This window comes from Mycteria americana, chromosome 17 (assembly GCF_035582795.1).
Source record: "Mycteria americana isolate JAX WOST 10 ecotype Jacksonville Zoo and Gardens chromosome 17, USCA_MyAme_1.0, whole genome shotgun sequence".
In the NCBI taxonomy this organism is placed as follows: Eukaryota; Metazoa; Chordata; class Aves; order Ciconiiformes; family Ciconiidae; genus Mycteria; species Mycteria americana.
The window spans coordinates 8,187,077-8,204,584 of NC_134381.1; the positions used below are offsets into that span (position 1 = coordinate 8,187,077).

A 17,508-nucleotide genomic window follows, 5' to 3' on the forward strand; every position below is an offset into this window, starting at 1 on the left:
AGAGTTCAGCTCCCTCCCTGGCGTGAAGAAGGAGATGGTGGAACAGAACATCAGCTTTCAGTACTGCAGCAGCACGGTCTGCCCCAGCCCTGCCTCTCTATTAGTCTCTGTCTTTCAGAGCAAAATGGGCACGTTGGAGAAGGAATGGACCTTTGGGTTGTTGGACCCAGGAGCCATGTCGTTTCTTTTTTCCCCCAAAAACAGAAATCATAACTGACTTCAAGTAAATCACTCCCAAGTAAATCACTCCCAGTTCTCTCCATCTGCCTTCTATCTCAGCTCATGGAGAGGTTATTTGTGAAATGTGGAAGGAATGATCTCTCACATAAGTTATTGTGGCTTAATTTTTTTAACTGATTTGTGCAATAAATATACAGTAAGGCTGATATCTGCCTGGGGTGGCAAATGGCTTACTATGCATAGTACTTGGAATGGGTTGGAGACATTATGTACATCTAAAGCATTATTTCCCTGACTGATTTAACTTCTTGTGCTCGTACAGTTTTCCCCTAAGAAGTTGTCTTTTTCAAGTGTAGGATTATGTTACAAAATGAAGGCTCTTCCGTTCCTCGTGTGAACTTCAGGAGTTGATTATAGGATGTGTATCTGTCTCATAATTTGTGGGCAGCGGCTGCAGTGGAACAGACTGCTAAAAGAGCTGTTATGGTGAATTGAAATGCGAAGCGGATATTTAAATACAGCCTTGTAGTGTTAAGAGCACTCTTTCTGGCATCTTGGGATAATGAGTGGCCTGGTCCCTGGCGAGGGCAATCCCATACTACAGCAATAGCCACCAGACCTATTGCACATAGTAAAAATATTCAGAGCACAGTTTGGGGCAAGATGGCGAGATTCTGAATTTGTTTGGTCGTATTTGCTCAGCTCTGTGGTAGTAGCTTATCAGCTAGAGCAAATATTCCCCATTACATCACCCACCTTTTTCAGCTGCAGTATTGATAGTTATCAAATTAGAGCTTTTTATATTCAGGGTGAGAATATGCAAAGACAAATCTAACGGAGTCAATAACGCAGCAGTTGTCTTATCACTGAGCTGGGGAGAGTAATAAAATATATATGCTGTCGATATTTTGGTCCTGAACTATTATGAAGGTATTGACACGCAGCAGAAATACAGTATTGACCCTCTTTGTCTATTTTATTTGAGTGAAGTGTTTGGCCACAAACTTTATGCATTTTTCTGCCGGATTTAGAGAGTGTGGGATGCATCCGCTTTCTAACCCTGCCAGCTGATTGCCAATTTATTTCAGGTCAGAGAATGTGCAGGTTGCTGCAAGGTAGTTTGAAACAGCATCTTTATTATCACAGCTCACATGTTGGCCGGTTTCATTTGTTTCGCTACTTGTGCCCTCCAGGCATGCAATATAATCTCAACTGGTTGTTAGGACCAAATGGTCTGGTTTTTAGCTGGTTTGCTGCAGGCAAAGTCCAGTAGGAAGCCCAGCGGGGCATGTGTTCCCACTTTGCATGAGTTGGTCTAATGATATTTTCCCCATTAACATTTGGAAGAAAGAGCTAATCTAGGGGGGTTGAGGGGAGAGAAATCTGTTTGAGGGTTGTCAGCTGGGGACATAACTGCTAATCATAAATGGACCACCAGCTAACATCACAGATATGCCTGGAATGTGTGTTTTCAGTAAAATGTGTTGTGGTGGGGTTTTTTTTGGTTGGGTTTGGTTTTTTTTTTTTAATACTGTTTGGGTGCCACAAGGTTACTTAACAGACCTATTCCTTTAACAGGTCTCCGTGTAGGTGGGCTCCATGGAGCACAGATAAGAGAGACAGAGAGAAGTATGTGCAAGTGGTCTTTAATGCTTTTTGCCTAGACTAAATCTGAGTCTGCTCAGCTTTTATTTTTGTTTTTAATACATACCAGTCTGCTTCAAATTTCTCTTCTCCCCCCTCCCTCCCCCCTTTTTTTCCTTTTTTTACTACTTTGGGCTTAATTTGGGAAGGGGGGAGGTTAGTTTGCAGGGATTTGGATTTGGGCAGGCAGGATTTTCTCCCATGACTCTCAGCATGGGGAGACGCAGATCAATTCCCTATCCTGTGTTCAGCTGGACACTGGGTTATGGTGTGTGTTGATCAAGAAATCCCCTCCTGTTTTGTACCACATAACGCATTCATTTCAGCCACTGAACCTAAATTACTGTTTTGCTTTTCTTTCTTTTTTGATGAAACGGTAAGAACTCTTTTTCTATAGGGATGAAGTTAGTTTATCCGTGCTAATGCTTTGATTTTTTTTCCTTTTTTCTCTCTTTGCCACAGTAGGTAACCAGTTAGGGGCCCTGGTACATCAAAGGTAAGCAGTGGGTTATGTTTTATTATTTATTGATCAATTCTAATTGTTTATTGATCCACCATCTGTAGTAGTGTTAGGAAGTCAGAGGTTGAGAATGTGGAGAAACTGTCAGCTTAGGTTTTCTCCAGGCTGGGGTTTCTGCTAACCCTTTAAGGCTGTTTGTTGTGATGAAGAAAGAAGAGTTGATGTGAAAACTTGGATTTGGTTCCTGAAAATCTGCAGGACCAAGCAGAATAAATTCTCTCTCCTCTCCCTTCCCCTGCCCTGGGCGGAGGTGGGGGGAAGAAAGAAAAAGTAAAAAAAGCCCTGGCATTTTGACAGAAGCTGGAAGTATTAAACTGGCAGGTAGATTTTTTTAATTATTATTATTTTATTTTTTATTTTTATTTTAGTTTTATGGGTGTAATATGATCTGGGATGACTCCTTTGTCAAAGATGGTTTTGGGAGACTGAAGCAAGTATGAGTCGTTGTGCAGCATGTCTTAGCATCTAGTACAAAAGTAAAATTCTCAGTTTTTCTCGAATCCTGCTCTTAAGGAGTTGACTGTCTTGTTTTGAGTAGGAAGGGGAGAGCATTTCTAAAGCTGGATTCACCTTCGAGCTAATAGTAGTGCATTTCCATCATAACCAGCTGTTTGTTGAGGGCCTCAGCAGGAAGGACAAGCAATATGCATAAAGACCTTCAATTTTTAATGGTTGGGTTAAAGCTAATGTCCAGCTAGGGCAACACAGAGAAGGGTGGGCAGCGTTGTCTGCTCTGCTGCTACCTGCCACCTCTTCTGCCAGGGTGATGTTCATGCAGGGAATTGAATAGGCTGAAAAGCCTGAAATGGTTTCTTTCTGGTGGTCGGCTTTCTGCTAGGTTAGCTTCTTTGTCCAGCTGCAACCGTTCCTCCAACACAGGGCACTTAACAACTTATGCAGGATAGAACATTTTTGCAACAGGCTGGGTTTATTCCAGGTTAAAACAATGGTAATTCTGCACCTCCCTGTTCTGTTGCGGGTATGGATGCCACTGTTTCATTTTGCGTCTCTGCTGGTGAGCCTCAGGACAGTGGAGAGTACTTTATCTGCACGTTATCTGGTGAAGTCTACTGTGTATTTTATACCTTCCCTAACTGATCTAAAGCAAAAAATTGGAAGATTTTAATATACCTCAGCACAAAACCTGCCTTGAACTTATTATGCAGGTGTTTCATTGCTTTTGAGATTGCTGAACAAATTGTATATAATGCATATCTAAATATATGGAGTTTGCAAATTCCATATTCATTGTGTTGTATTTTCTTTGAGATAGAAATGGCTAAGCAAAAAAACCATCCAAGGTAATTCCTTTCTACTTAGGTCTTAGGAAAATTGCTTTGGGTGCTTTGTTTTGAGGCAGAGGCATATTGAAAAAGTCCAAAGAGCAATAGATATGGAAGTTTCGAGATAATAAGACTTCAAAGGATAATTGAAGACAGCTTTTATAAATTCCAAGGAAATGAATGATAAGGACAAGCAGGCAAAAAAAAAAAAAATCTGTGAATATCGGAGAGGGCATTCATATCAGGATTGGCTTTGGCTAGTGCCTCTTGGCAGGAGCATATCCAAAAGTAGTAGGCAGAGACTGTGGCTTGGAAGGTCTAAGCTAAATATTAAAAAAACTTTGCCATTATTCTGTTAAATCTGTCTGGAGCAAGAATTACAAAAAGAGGTTCTTACATCAGCTCCATTGAAGATAGCGGAGAGTAGACTGGAAATGTATCCAGCATAGGAGAAATTAGGTGACCACGAGAGGTCTCTTCCAAAACAACTGGTTTTGACTGTGATGCAGTGTTTACTTGTGTGTGCAAAAGCCTTATGCTGTGCCTGGTTTCCATGGCAGGGATGTAGTTGTCTTCCAAATTGTTCTTTATAACGACTATTTGATTTTTTCCTTTTTTTTTTTTTTTTTTTTTTTTTTTAGGGCTGTAATAACAGAAGAGTTCAAAGTGCCTGATAAAATGGTTGGATTTAGTAAGTACCTTGGATGCTTTTGATGTTTCTTGATGTGTTTTCTGTGCAGGAATGCTGTTTATTCTGACATGCTCACAAGTTTTTATGCTTACTAGATGGGGACCAGGTGATTTATGTTTAAAATCCAGGTGCAAAGTGCATGGAAAAGCTTGGTGTCCCAGTAATAAGAACAAGACTGTGTGGTACAAGTTACTGAGAGTTTTAGTGATTCTCTCCTTTAAATTCCCAGTAGCATAGTACATAAACAAGTTAAAAGTGAGTTTATTTCCCCTCACTGAAACATTTTACTTCCTTTGAATATGCAAAACTGAGAGTTGAGGAAGGAAAACAACATTTAAATGTTAAAATAAGAGTTGACTAGGCAAGTTAAACAGAATTTTAAATCTGTCATACATTTGCTGCAGGGAAGCGCAACCAGCATGCATTGCTCAGATGAGAATTTTTCCTAGGTTTGCATGCCTCATACTGTTCTCTTTCAAGCTTGATCCTAATTTCTCTCTTCCTCTTGATGATCATTACTCTTCCTTTCAATGGCACCTCCTGCTGATGTGTTACTACAGTGATTGCATAGACTCTTCCACTGCTAGATCTCTGTGTATGTCTTCCAATTTGATATATGGAGAATAAAAAGGAAAATAACAGGCCATGATAATTACCCCTTAGCGCATGAAGTTTTGTCCCGACTCTAAAGACACCATAAAACTGTAACTCAAATTCCTGCAAAGGAAACGCTCCCTCTTCTGCCAGACCTCTTCATTTATTGGTCCTGATACCACATGTGGGGGAATGTTGGAGGGATGCTGTAGCTCTGCGAAAGGGGAGCTTGCGTGCTCTGTTGGTGCATCATCTCTGTGTTAAATCTAATCCTGGTTCAGGGGCAGACAGATGCAGGGGGGTGGCAAACCCGCAGCTGAGAGATGCTTCTGTGGGAGCATCTTGAGCCAGGCGTACCTGTTTGACTTGACAGTTTTGCTCTTTTTGCAGTCTGGGAAGGATATGAATGATGATTGGCGCATAGTCTCTCCTCGGTATGTCTCGTTGTGAAACAACGATGTGCCGACTCTTAAGAGTTAAGGAAAATGGGTATTTGTTTTCACTTAAGGATGATAGAGCATTTCAGTATATAGCAGTTCTATCTGAGTACAGACCAGCCAAATAGCATGTCCATTGAAAAGAGGCAGTAAAATATGAATTTTAAAGAAATAAAAGCAAAAGTCTTTGCCTTTTTTTGTACCCCAAATAACTGGTTTATTGGTTTGGGCTGAACAAGGTATACTTAAATGACTCTTTTAGCAGCACTCAAACTAGTGCCTTATTTCTTGCATAGTATGTATTTCCATTCCAGTGCAAGACAGACTTTTTTGTTTTGTTTTTCCAAGCAAATAGAATAACTTTTAGCAGTATTGTAATGTTTTTCTGCTGTGATAAATTTGGTCATGCTGTGGATGCCTCTTCTGCAATCCTGGAGTCAAACTGTTCCTTTATAGATAGCTGCAGTGGAGTAAAAGGGGGAAGGTGTTCTGCAGTTACTTAGAAAAATGGTATGTTCTGATGCTTGTTGAACTCCTTTCAGTAATCGGCAGGGGAGGAGAACAGATCTCACGGATTCAGGCAGAGTCTGGCTGCAAAATTCAAATTGCTCCAGGTAAGAGCCTCTTTGTATGGCGGGTGAACAGGTTTTAACATTGAAGAATGTTGTGTCCATTTGATCAGGCGCCTTGCCATGCTCATGGTGTGTTATCACTGTTAACAACTGAGATAGACTAGGCTAACGTGCATGGGGGAGCTGTTGTTGGGACTGACCTCCTGACTAGCATAGAAAACAGGTTTGTCAGGTGGTTTGGGGAATGAAACAATTAAGGAACTGTCTTTAACCCACAGGTGGGTACAGTGCAGATGGACAATCCATGTTGCACTTAGACCTGAAATTGTACCTGTTGAGTTTTCTCCTGGTGGTACCACTTTGCTCAGCTCTGTGGTTTGTCTCTGATTAGTCTGGTCAGCTCCAACTCCTGGCAGAAGGCGTTTCAGGAGGGTTGGCAGCAGCTCTTCGTACAACTCTCCTTGCATCAAAAAAATGGGACCATCCGTTTGTTCTGTGTTAGTGCCTGTTTGCTTTGGGGAAGACTGTACTACAGTGCTGTACAGGAAACTGTTGATGAATGTAGTCTAAGTTCTTATCCCTCCCTTTAATTAGTGGGGAAGGCTTTAAAAGAATGCAGACATCCAGCAAATCATTTAAAATATGTTGACCCTGGATGTCTTTGAATTCATTAACGTGCTCTGTGTGCAGGGGGTCGTGGTGCTGCCATTAGTGCTTGATAGTTACTGAAGCAGCTGCCTGCCTTTTTTTAATTCCATGTATTAAAAGTTTCCTCCTTGTTTCCTTTGTAGACAGTGGTGGGATGCCCGAGAGGCCCTGTGTACTCACCGGGACGCCAGAGAGCATTGAGTGAGTTCTGATTTCATTTCTCTCCTTTCTCCTTCTCTCTCTTCTCCCTAATGCTGTGCTCTGTCAGTGGTGCTACTTGGTTAGCCACACCAGCAAATGTTGGCCTAGAGAAACTTGAGGGTCTCCGGAGCATAGAACCTCTTGGTCTGATGCTTTAAACTGTGCACCTCAAAGGCTTTTTCCAGTTGCAGTTTGAACCCTCTGCAGAAATTTCCGTGGAATTCCCCTCCGCAGGGCAAGGTTGCTCTTAGGGCACCTAGGATGCAGTTTTCTAACTGCAGCTTTCCAGGATACTGAGCTAAGCTGTTGAAGGGCACTTCTCTTCTCCCCTTTGCTTCCCTACTCCTATTGAGATGACCATCCTTCCAGCTGAAGAAGGGCTGCATGAGGCCTCCAAAGCCTGTCGGTGCCACTCCAGAATAATCTGGAGGTGTTGGTGTTGTTGCAGAGCAGCATGAGGCCCATGGGTGTGCTTGCCTCTGCGTCGCTGCCAACAAGAAGCAAAGGACTGAACCAAAGTCTTGAATTCTGATCCCTGCATGGTAGAGACACATGGCCAGCCAGCAGGGGTTTCTACTCTTTAGACCTATAGAAACTTTAGGGACAGTGTTTCCTCCCTCCCCCTTCCCAGGAGCTGAGTTTGAGACTCTCACAAACCAGTTGAGGACCTCCTGCTGGAACTGGATCCAGGATCCTCAGGCTTACAGGAACACACTTAACATATGGAGCTGCTCTTTCTCTCCCCAGCCTTTGGGTAGGTGGGTTTTTTAAAATCCATCTGGAAATCTTTGAGTTGCATTTGATAGTGAAAATACATGGGCGCAAAGACTGTCTCTCTAAGGAGAAGACACTCATCATTCTTCCATTCCTAAGAGATCTAAGGGTACTTAAATCTCCTTATTCTGCCATAATACTGCAAGCAGTGAGCCAGAATAAATATAATTGGCAAGCTCACATTATAGGGCAGGCAATGTATTCTTGCTGATATTGAAGTGCTTTTCCCCCTTTAGCAAAGGATATTTCAGAACAAGAGCAAAATATTAAAAAGCTGGGATGCCTGATAAGATGCAGTTGGGGGAAAATGGGGAAGAGGTATAGTTAAGACTTCATGGTTCTGAAATAAGCAGTTAAATGTAGTCATGTCCAAGGCTGTCTTTAAATAAAATACAAATAAATTAAAAAAAGAAAAATGAGAATACTCAATTTGTGAAGCAGAACAAGGTGTTGAGGACATGGAATTAGGTGAAATTTAATTTACTTTTGTACTAAAATTCTTGTTAAGTTGGTTGGTTGAACTATTTTTTCAGGCTACTTGTAGAAAAAGAAAATTAAGTAAGGACACCAATCTAGATGTCAGATTTCTTTGTGAAGGGTTTTGTGAGGAGTGTTTCCATTAGTTATATCCAGTGGCAAACTAATAGGGTTAACTTCCAAATGACCCCTTCTCATCTGAAGTACATTGTGTTTTAACTGTTGTAGTCTCTATATTGTCACTAAAAGAACTTTATGCAAAACATGAAGGTAGATGAATAAAACCTCTTAAGACTCTTCCAGAATATTTGAAGCGAGCTTCCAGAAATTCCACCTTTTGCCTTGTTTTGTGAGAAAGTCAAGAGAAAGCAGTGCTCTGATCTGTGTGCAGCCTCAGATCACCACCCTCTGAGCTGTCTTGGGTGAATGTCTGCTTGCGAGGGATGGCTTTGTACGGTTTCTTCAAATCGCCAGAGAGAAGACAGTCCTCCTAGGGTGCCTGATAGGGCTTGATATGAAGTGGAGAGAGGGGAAGACGCTGCTTTAGACTGAAAAGGGAACCGGTGACTTTCTTCTGCCTACTTTGAGAAGGGCTGTGGGAGAAGGGCAGGAAAGGCATGTGTTGGTACTAGGAGTCTTCAAGATGAAGGGAAACCCTGTCAGCTATCTCTGACATGCTAAAGATTTTAGAGAAAGGATCTTTAATCTCCCAAATGCTTCTTTGTGTGTCTCTTCTCACCAGGAGTAGAAGAACCCAGTCTTTCACTGGTTGCTGCTGCAGTATCCTTGCCTTGCTTTGCGGTGTAGCTTCAGCACCTACTGCTTGGGGCAGAGGCTGTGTTAGAACAGTGTTCTGGTGCTGCTGGTAAGAGCAGGCAGAGAAGAGCAAGGCAGTTGCCTATGACTGATCGGAGAGTGGTTAACCAATGTGCTGTGTTACTATCAGAGCAGTGTGTGTTTTTTGTCTTGACCAAGAAGGAGAACAGAACTTGAGTTTTACCAAATATTGTATATATGTTAAAAAAGTTTAGAAAAGTTTAGAACCTAGAGAATCTTCATTCAAAATAAGCACCCCAAATGCTATAGCTCAACTATTATCCTTAACTTCCAAAGAGGTCAGAGCATGCTGCTGCTCTTCCTTCTCTCTTCCCCTTTCAAAAATCAAGCTGCTTATAAGTAATCATGATAGGGGAGACTATACATCAGAGTTAAAAAAAAAAAAAAAGCAAACATTGTGCTAACTATGGTTTCCTCCATCTTTTCACTTCTTCTCCTCTCCCCGATCACTTCCCATTCCGATGGTTCCTGGTCTCTTGGTCACGTAGAACAATGTTGTCTAATGGTTGTTTCCCTCGATTCTTTTCCAAAGACAAGCAAAACGGCTACTGGGGCAGATTGTAGATCGCTGTCGGAACGGACCTGGTTTTCACAACGATGTTGATGGCAACAGTACGATTCAGGAGATTTTGATCCCGGCATCCAAAGTGGGTCTAGTCATCGGCAAAGGAGGTGAAACAATAAAACAGTTGCAGGTGCGCAAGATGCATTTACTTTAGGGCTCTCTTCCCTACTGCAGCTTCTCTAGATCAACAAGAGCGTGCTGAAATGGAGAGCCTTAAATGCTCTAACCTTCTACAGCAGGGACTACTCTTCTGCCTTCGGAGAGCTGGACTCAAATCCAATCTTGTGTTACAAACAAAATCGGTTTGGCCCCAGCTACGCATGTAGTGGAGTTTTGCCAGAACTGTGAAAGAAACTAGTGTGCTTTAGATAACATTTGGTGCGTGCTGTTTAGGAGGGGATCCTTGTAGCCAAGAAAAGGCTATGTCTAGTCTGCTGCTGCAATAGTTTTTAATGCCAGCCATGCTGTTGTAGAGTGCTGTGCTTCTCTTTTGTTGCTGATCTGTGATAAAGCTGGCGTGTGTCGTCTTTTTTTTTTTTTCTCATCCCACCCCTTTCTAATTAAAAGTGTTGTGTTATGTATAAATCTGTGTTCCTAGACATTCTTTATTCCTCCATCTGGTACAAGTTTTTTAAAGAATAGAGAGTTTCAGAAAAGCACCTAGGTCAAAAATGTAGTTTTTTGAGTGCCCTGATTAGGCCTCTGTCATCTAATAGTTTTAAGGCTTGTCACTTAATAACTATTTTATGCAGACAGCTACAGATTTTGGAAAGGACTGAATAATCGCTTGTTGAGGTAGAGGGGTTCTCTTTTTGCAAGGGATTCAGCTGTTTGAGAACTTCAGGAGTGGCACACTTTCTGGCAGTCCTTTACACTCTAGGACTGTTACTGAATTTGTGCTATAAGTACCCATGAAGAGCTAAAGTAGCATTCTGTAAAGCTGCTGATTTGACCTACGTAATGTTTAGTAACCAAAATATAGTCCCTTGTTTTAGGGACTCTGCTTAGCGAAGTGCTCTGTGCTTTTTCTTCAGGAGCGAACAGGTGTGAAAATGATTATGATCCAAGACGGTCCGTTGCCTACTGGAGCAGATAAACCTCTCCGTATTACTGGAGATGCATTTAAAGTACAGGTATGTAATAAAAGTAAGCAGCTGCCCCAGAGAACTGAGGAGAAATTTAAACTTTAGCATATTTGTGAGCATCTAATGGAGTTGAATCCAACTGTAAATGTGATGATCCTTGCTGGTTTTGTTTGTTCTTTAAGGTTGAAGTTTGAGTAGAGCAAGTTAAAACACTAGACTAGCAAGTGTTGGCTTGTCTACAGCGTAACCTAGGAGATCTCACTCCACATAGATATTAGACATGGGTAGGAGAAGAGCTGAGGAGGAGGGTTTGGAGAAAGTAGCTTTGAAATGCTTTCCAGTCCGTGAAGCGAAAATCATAGCTATATGTTACTTGAGCTAATGGGTTCTTAGTGACTAACTTAACCACACATTTGAGAAAGTTTTGTGGAAGGTTCATTATCTCAGACAGCCAATTGACGCAGGTAATTAAAAAAAAAAAACCAAAACCATGACAACTCCTGAAACCAAGGGGTTTGCTTTAATATTGGTACCTCAGTCTCCAAGTATCAGGGTTCTACAGATATGTTCATACCTGCGATTCAAAGCAAAAACCCATGATCCGCCAGAGACTGGAAGATTGCAGCATGATGGGAATGCTTGAATTAAAGAATTAAAGTTTAGCTGTGGCATGTTCCACTTCTCAGCAAGTGCTTTTCATACCTTGCTAAGTACTTAAATCTAGCTTAGCATTCCTGGCTCTAATAAAAATAGTTCAGTTTCATAGGATCTCCCTAATCATAAATTGCTGCAACAGTTGAGGTTGCTCAGGGATAGTATGTTTGGGTTGTATTTTTCAAACCTCTTATTGCAAGTGGGCTTTTAGATTTAAATGTGGGGGGTTTTTGGTTTGTTTTGTTGGTTTGGTTTTGGTTGTTTGTTGGGTGTTTTTTTTTTTTTTTTTTCAAAATTCTTATACTTATTGTGGAGGTACAGATATGCAAAAAGGAGTTTAATGGCAGTCTTGCTACTTTTAACCAAATCATACTTCAAGTGCTCCTACTTGCCAGGTGGTTTCTTCTGCCTCTTGCAAGATTTGCTGTTGTCACATCTTCCGTGCCATAAATCATGCCAAACAATCATGGAGACTGCGTAGGCTGGAAGATAACTTTGAGGCACTTAGAAAAGTTGAGCACGCTTAGAAAGCACTTAAGAAGCTTGATGAATCCTTGGGTTTGGTGGGATTCTCTGAATGCTGCAACAGTGTTTAACTCTCAAATCCCTGTGAAATCTCTCCATTGTCCTTATTTCTGTCTTGACATCTCTGAAGTGTCTTGAGTTGTTTCCTTCTCTAAAAAATACCACGGGGGCATGGAAAATATGTAAAAATGTGAAAGGAGTCAGATTCACCAGTGTCCCTCAAACTTGGAAATAGAACCAAAATGTCAAAAGCTTGACTGGTAATATGTAGAAGCAAAGGCTTTGGTTTTGACATCTAGGCTTTTTTTTAATGGTGGCTACTGTTGGCTTATTTCCAAGGTATACTTTTACTAGCTGGGCTACATGCAAGCTTGTGAATGGCCTTGAGGCCTGCAAGTAGGTAGGAGGAATATTGATTTATCTCAGAAAATGTCTTGCTGGATTGCTGCAGACTTGGGCTTAACTTTTGAGTGTCAGTAAGCTCACTACTGCCCACCTGCCTCCTTGGTACGTGCTCTCTAGCTCTTAGTGGACGTGCTCTCTTGCTATGCTACCACAGCTTCTACCTTACTATATTCATTTCAGTTCTATCCAGTAGGAAAGGGCCTTCCCTTCCTTTAGTTTTAAAAACAAAACAAAAAAAATCAAAGATATTTTAAAAGCTAAAGGGCCTTTTGGAAAGACTGAAGGAAGCAATTGCACACAAGAAACTGCCACCTTGCCCCCTTGGCAGGTTTTGTCAGACATGGAAGATGCCATCAAGAACAGATCTCCATTGACTGTGGTAAAAGAAATTCTAAATCCGAATGCTGTTTCCGTTAGGCAGATGGAGATCACCTTGCCTGAAGCCTGACCATTAGCCACCGTTGAGGCCCTAACACCAAGATGGCAAGCAGAATAATTTTAAGCTAACTGTAACTTCTTTCCCCATGTAGCAAGCGAGGGAAATGGTACTGGAGATCATCCGAGAGAAAGATCAGGCAGACTTCCGAGGCGTACGCAATGATTTCAGTTCTAGAATGGGAGGAGGCAGCATAGAGGTATGTTTTCTTCACAAGTACTCTGCTAACCTCCCTGCGGGATGGGTAGTGGGTGGAAGTCATCAAATTGCACATGTAACCTGTAAGCTTATTTTTAAATGCATTGTGTTCTGTTGCCAGAAGAGCGAGTCTGGCTGCAAAGAAGAGGAGTTCTCATGGACTCCCAGATGGCACTTTTCTAATTGTCCTTTTAAGCTGCATTCTTGTAGTGCAGAGTTCATTTAGCGGGGAAGGAATTTGTGGCCACATGTTTGTTTTTCTTAAGCAATATGGTTCTGTAGCCTGGAGCTGCCTAACATGGCCCGTCCTCATAGTTAAGAGCATCTCCTTGTAAAATCAGAGTAATTCAGTCTAGTTCTCTGAGCTTTTATACTGCTTTGCCTTTCCCATCAGGTGTCTGTGCCCAGGTTTGCTGTTGGAATTGTGATAGGAAGAAATGGAGAAATGATCAAAAAGATTCAGAATGATGCTGGAGTTAGGATTCAATTTAAACCAGGTTTGTGTGAGGATGGAGAGCCGTTACTTTCTGATCAGTGTTCCAGTTTGGGATTGCTAAAGTGAATCTGATCTGAGGTTACAGCAGCTAGGCTTTCCTAATTTAAAGGTGCACTGTGTCTCTTTCTGAAACCCATTTAAATATGACGTGCTGCTTCCTCGTGCACTTTCTGGTTTTCAGAGAGTAAGATTATATACAGCTTATTTGCCAACATTAGATGTCACAACAGTCATGTCTTGAGTGGTAATTATATGGATAAACAGAATAACAATAACAAAAAACCTTTTATTTTCTGTTAAAGAATTCTCCTTCAGGACATTAAAGCCTTTGGGGATCAGGAGTTGATTAATTCTAAGTAACTTTCTCTGGGTCCTTGGCTGTCTGATCACCTATCAAAGCTGCCTTTGTCCTCTTAAAATTATATCAGTCTCTTTCATGGCTTTTTGACATTTGAAAGTGTTGCCTTTTGAATGTTGTTCGCTCTGCAGTGTGGGTTGGGTTTTGTCTTTCAGTCCATGGAGAGGGGCTGAAGGTGGAGGGAAGAGGTAGCTCTTGGGGTAGTTACGTTATGTGAAAATGCTGCTAGCAATGGTGGTGCTAGAAGGAAGCTTTTGTTGGCGGGTGGATGTTTTCTCCTTTTAATTTAGTCTTTGCCACCTCTCTTCACAGATGATGGGATTAGTTCTGAAAGAGTCGCACAGGTCATGGGGCTTCCCGATAGGTGTCAACACGCAGCACACATAATCAGCGACCTCATTCTCACAGCACAGGTGGGTTCTGGAGGTTCTTGGGAGGAAAGTGTTTATATGGGAATGTAGTCTGCATGCATGCAGCTGTGTGGATGGATGCCACCATCTGAAGAACAGCAGTGTTAAATTTTCCCTCTGGTAGGCCACATGCTGCTGCCCAGGACAGAGCTGCTAGGTTTGGGTTTTGTTTGTTTGTTGTTTGGTTTTGGTTTTTTTAAATGTGATATGGGCTGACTGAGCTATGGGAAGGTCTCCTATTCTCAGGCAGTATTATGAGACTTCGTTGTAGCTTCACGTTTACCCCACGTGTTTAGTTGTTCTTAAGTTTATTTGGAAATGGTGATCTGGTGGAATGGAGTCCAGCAGTAGCATGAGACAGTGGCTGGAGGCCCTGCTCAGTAGGGCTGAGTAACGCTCGGGCAGCAGAGCATTAACAGTGCTCAGCGATGCCTCCTCTTCAGACTCCAGTCCTCTGGTCTAGTGGCTGTGGGAGGCAGGGGAAGGCAATGAACGGTCACTGTGCTCTGGGAAAGACACCAACGTATTGCATTGCCCAAGAGCAAAAAGTACAAAGATGGATGAAGTAGTAGGGCAGACTCATGAAGGAGGTTGTATATTCCATTTGTATTATGAGAAGTAAAGATGTTAGACCATTCCAGACCAGATACCTGAGCATAATTTCTCCGTCAGGGGTAGGTCTTGATATCTCTTCTTGCCCTGAGATCTGGTTTGAATACTCAATTACATATTTTTTTTAATCATCCACTTAAATTTTGAGGTCTGTCATGATAGCCTCTGACTGCCCATTGCCTTTTGCTTTTGGAGAAATCAGTTACCCAAAATAGGTATGTCCTTTAGCTGTCTTTGAACTTAAAAGCTTCCTTTAGAAGATTTGTAAAATGTGCATTTCAGCTGAGTAAGTCCAGCAGTTCTTTAAAGAATGACACTTGAAAGGGTTTGGAAGCAACTTCTGTATGTGTCTGTGCCAAGAACTATTGGTTGCTCTAAGGAAAGCCCCCATCACAAACTAAAAGTCCTTTAGTAGTTGATGCTTGTTTATAGGTTTATTTCAGTGGATAGAAAGGCATGCATTTAAAAAATATAAATATCTTCCTGAGTCAGGAAGGCAGCTGTAACCTATGTTACTTGGCATTTCTTTAAAGTGCTTCAAAATCTTGAATGTGAAACTGAAGTCCAAGAATGTCTTAATTCAGTGCCATTGATTATAATGCAATTTAACTTACCTTGCTTTATTTCGCTTTTAATGTGCATTGGGGCCAACAAAAAAACACTGATACAAATTTTTTGCCTTCCAAGGAACGAGATGGCTTTGGAAGTTTGGCTGTAGCCCGAGGAAGAGGTCGCGGCCGTGGGGACTGGAGCGTTGGAACACCTGGGGGCATGCAGGAAATAACCTACACGGTGCCAGCCGATAAGTGTGGCCTCGTTATAGGCAAAGGTGAGTCTGGTGACACTAAATACTAGAGCTTGCAATCTTTCTCTCTCGGGATGGTGGCATTCTTGCTGCCTGACAGTGAGGCTTTGGAGTTTTCTGTAATTGCAGGTATTTAGTGGCCGGTGAATGCAGCATACGAATAAGCTATAAGCGCTTGTGGTTGTTTTCTTTGTGGTGCTCTCACTCATAATTGTACTCTCCAGGCCCTTGTTCACAATATGTAAGAGAGGCTCTTCATGCAGAGCTGTCAAGTAAGCTTGTTATAACAAGCAGCTGGCTGAGAAAAGGCAGGTTCATTTGTGGATTCTTTTTATAGAGAATTCGTTTAAAGGACAGTTTATCAGGGACAAGCAGAACAGTCATTTCATCATGCTGGATTTCTGTGAGTGCCATGTGATAAAATGGAAGGTCTCCGAATGTGGTAATAAGAGTAGCCGCTTCCAGGCACGTACCTGAAGTGTCTGATGAATAAAGTGAAGCAGCAGGATTTGTTTGTATCTGAGCTTGCATCTGAGCCTGTCACAGAGGAGGCTGGTGTACCTCGTCTCACTCGGACGAACATGTTCACTGCCATGGAGGCCCCTTGGCTGTCTTAGCCATTGAATCTCTCCATGCTAAGGAGATGGACACTGAGTCATCTGGCCTTCCTCACAAGAACCGGTACAACCCCAAGACAGTTACGAAACCAGAGCATCAGCAGCAGTCGCAATTAGTCATAGAGCATGAGCTACACATCGGGTAATGGCAGTACTTGGATTAGAGCCAGGAACAGAAGAGCTCTACCGCTCTGAATTGTTGCGATGCTTCTGAGTTAACACTGACGTATCAAAGGAGTTGTATGTAATTTTTCTATCTGCTTATTTCAGAAAGAATGACATTTAAGTAATCACAGTTGGCTTTTAGCCTCAGCATAGGTGAGGTGAATAGAATAGGAACAGATTAGCTACAGCGGTAAAGGAGGTAGAGACTTGAGGGCATTGTGCCATGTTTCAGTGACATTTAGTTTCCTGCCATCCTGTTGGGCAGGGGTGAGCTTGCAATGAAACGTGTTGTGGCCTCTTGCCCCTGCTGCACAAGCCTGCTGCATCTCACTTGTTCCCTTCCATGTGTCTGGCCCCTGTGGCACCCTGAACTGCTGCCTTATTGGATGACAAGGGACACAGATATGGGACACAGGCACGTCAGCAGTGTATCTGCAATTATTTTCACATGTTGTTCTTTGCCGTAAACCTGTTCACAAACCTGAAAACTTTTTTTCAATATGAAAAAACACCTGCTCTCCCCATTATGCAGAAATTGCAGTGATTGTGCTTGATCTCACTGAACAGTCCGGTTGGGCAAAAGATCAAGCAAAGCAAATTTTAAGCCCACAGGTGAGTGTTATATGTATGGAAAAATCAAATTATAATGAAACTTTATTGCTGTATCCATTAGTCATCTTTAATAAAGGATCAGAAAAGGTCACTTGTTGTTCAGCAGCGCACTGAAGTGGAGCATTTGTGACTACAGAGAGCACCGTGTGCTGAAAAGATAAATGGAGGTAGCGGAGTTGGATGTCCTAGCATTCAAGTGCAAGGCCTGGCACAGGCTCACTGTGGGGGTGAAGGGTAGCTTTTTACCTTTGTTTCCACAACAGCAAAACAGGGATTCTTAACCGGCCAGATCAGAAGCTTTCTGGAGTGACTAATTACTAGTTGTATGGTGATTTGAGTGCTTGTAGCTTTGTAATACCACCTTGTAATCGGTGTTCTTACAGCGCCTGTGCTCTTAGTCTATCGCAGCCTTCATTTTTGTCAAGTGAGTGATGGCTGTAGCATTGCCTTTTTGGGGCCTGAACCAGGATAGATGTACTGCACTCTCCATATGTTGATGCAAGACACCTGATTCTTCTTATTTCCTCTCCCACTGCCTGTGGGGCAGTGTAGGGGAGAGGGGATGTTAGTGGGGGTTTTTAACAGTGACCAATTGCTCCCCCTTTTAGTTTCTGAGCAGTTTCCAGCCTTTTTTTTTTCCTTTTTTGCTTTGCCCCCCCCACCCCGATATAGGACTTGGCTGTTAGCATTCTCTGTAAAATCTGGCC

General features: G+C 42.2%; 1 protein-coding gene across 5 annotated transcripts in view; it reads left to right on the forward strand.

Moving 5' to 3' along the window:
• Positions 1 to 17,508, forward strand: part of FUBP3 (far upstream element binding protein 3) — a 39,978-nt gene that overhangs the window by 11,804 nt on the left and 10,666 nt on the right. For 2 of the 5 annotated variants that reach the window (XM_075519389.1, XM_075519393.1), the window contains exons 3-13: positions 1,759 to 1,809; positions 2,287 to 2,320; positions 4,269 to 4,318; positions 5,892 to 5,963; positions 6,713 to 6,770; positions 9,391 to 9,553; positions 10,458 to 10,556; positions 12,623 to 12,727; positions 13,121 to 13,223; positions 13,893 to 13,993; positions 15,290 to 15,431. In XM_075519389.1, coding sequence (XP_075375504.1) covers positions 1,759 to 1,809; positions 2,287 to 2,320; positions 4,269 to 4,318; positions 5,892 to 5,963; positions 6,713 to 6,770; positions 9,391 to 9,553; positions 10,458 to 10,556; positions 12,623 to 12,727; positions 13,121 to 13,223; positions 13,893 to 13,993; positions 15,290 to 15,431 — 978 coding nt within the window. The remainder of the gene's footprint in view (positions 1 to 1,758; positions 1,810 to 2,286; positions 2,321 to 4,268; positions 4,319 to 5,891; positions 5,964 to 6,712; positions 6,771 to 9,390; positions 9,554 to 10,457; positions 10,557 to 12,622; positions 12,728 to 13,120; positions 13,224 to 13,892; positions 13,994 to 15,289; positions 15,432 to 17,508) is intronic. The other 3 variants (XM_075519390.1, XM_075519391.1, XM_075519392.1) reach the window with 3 other exon arrangements.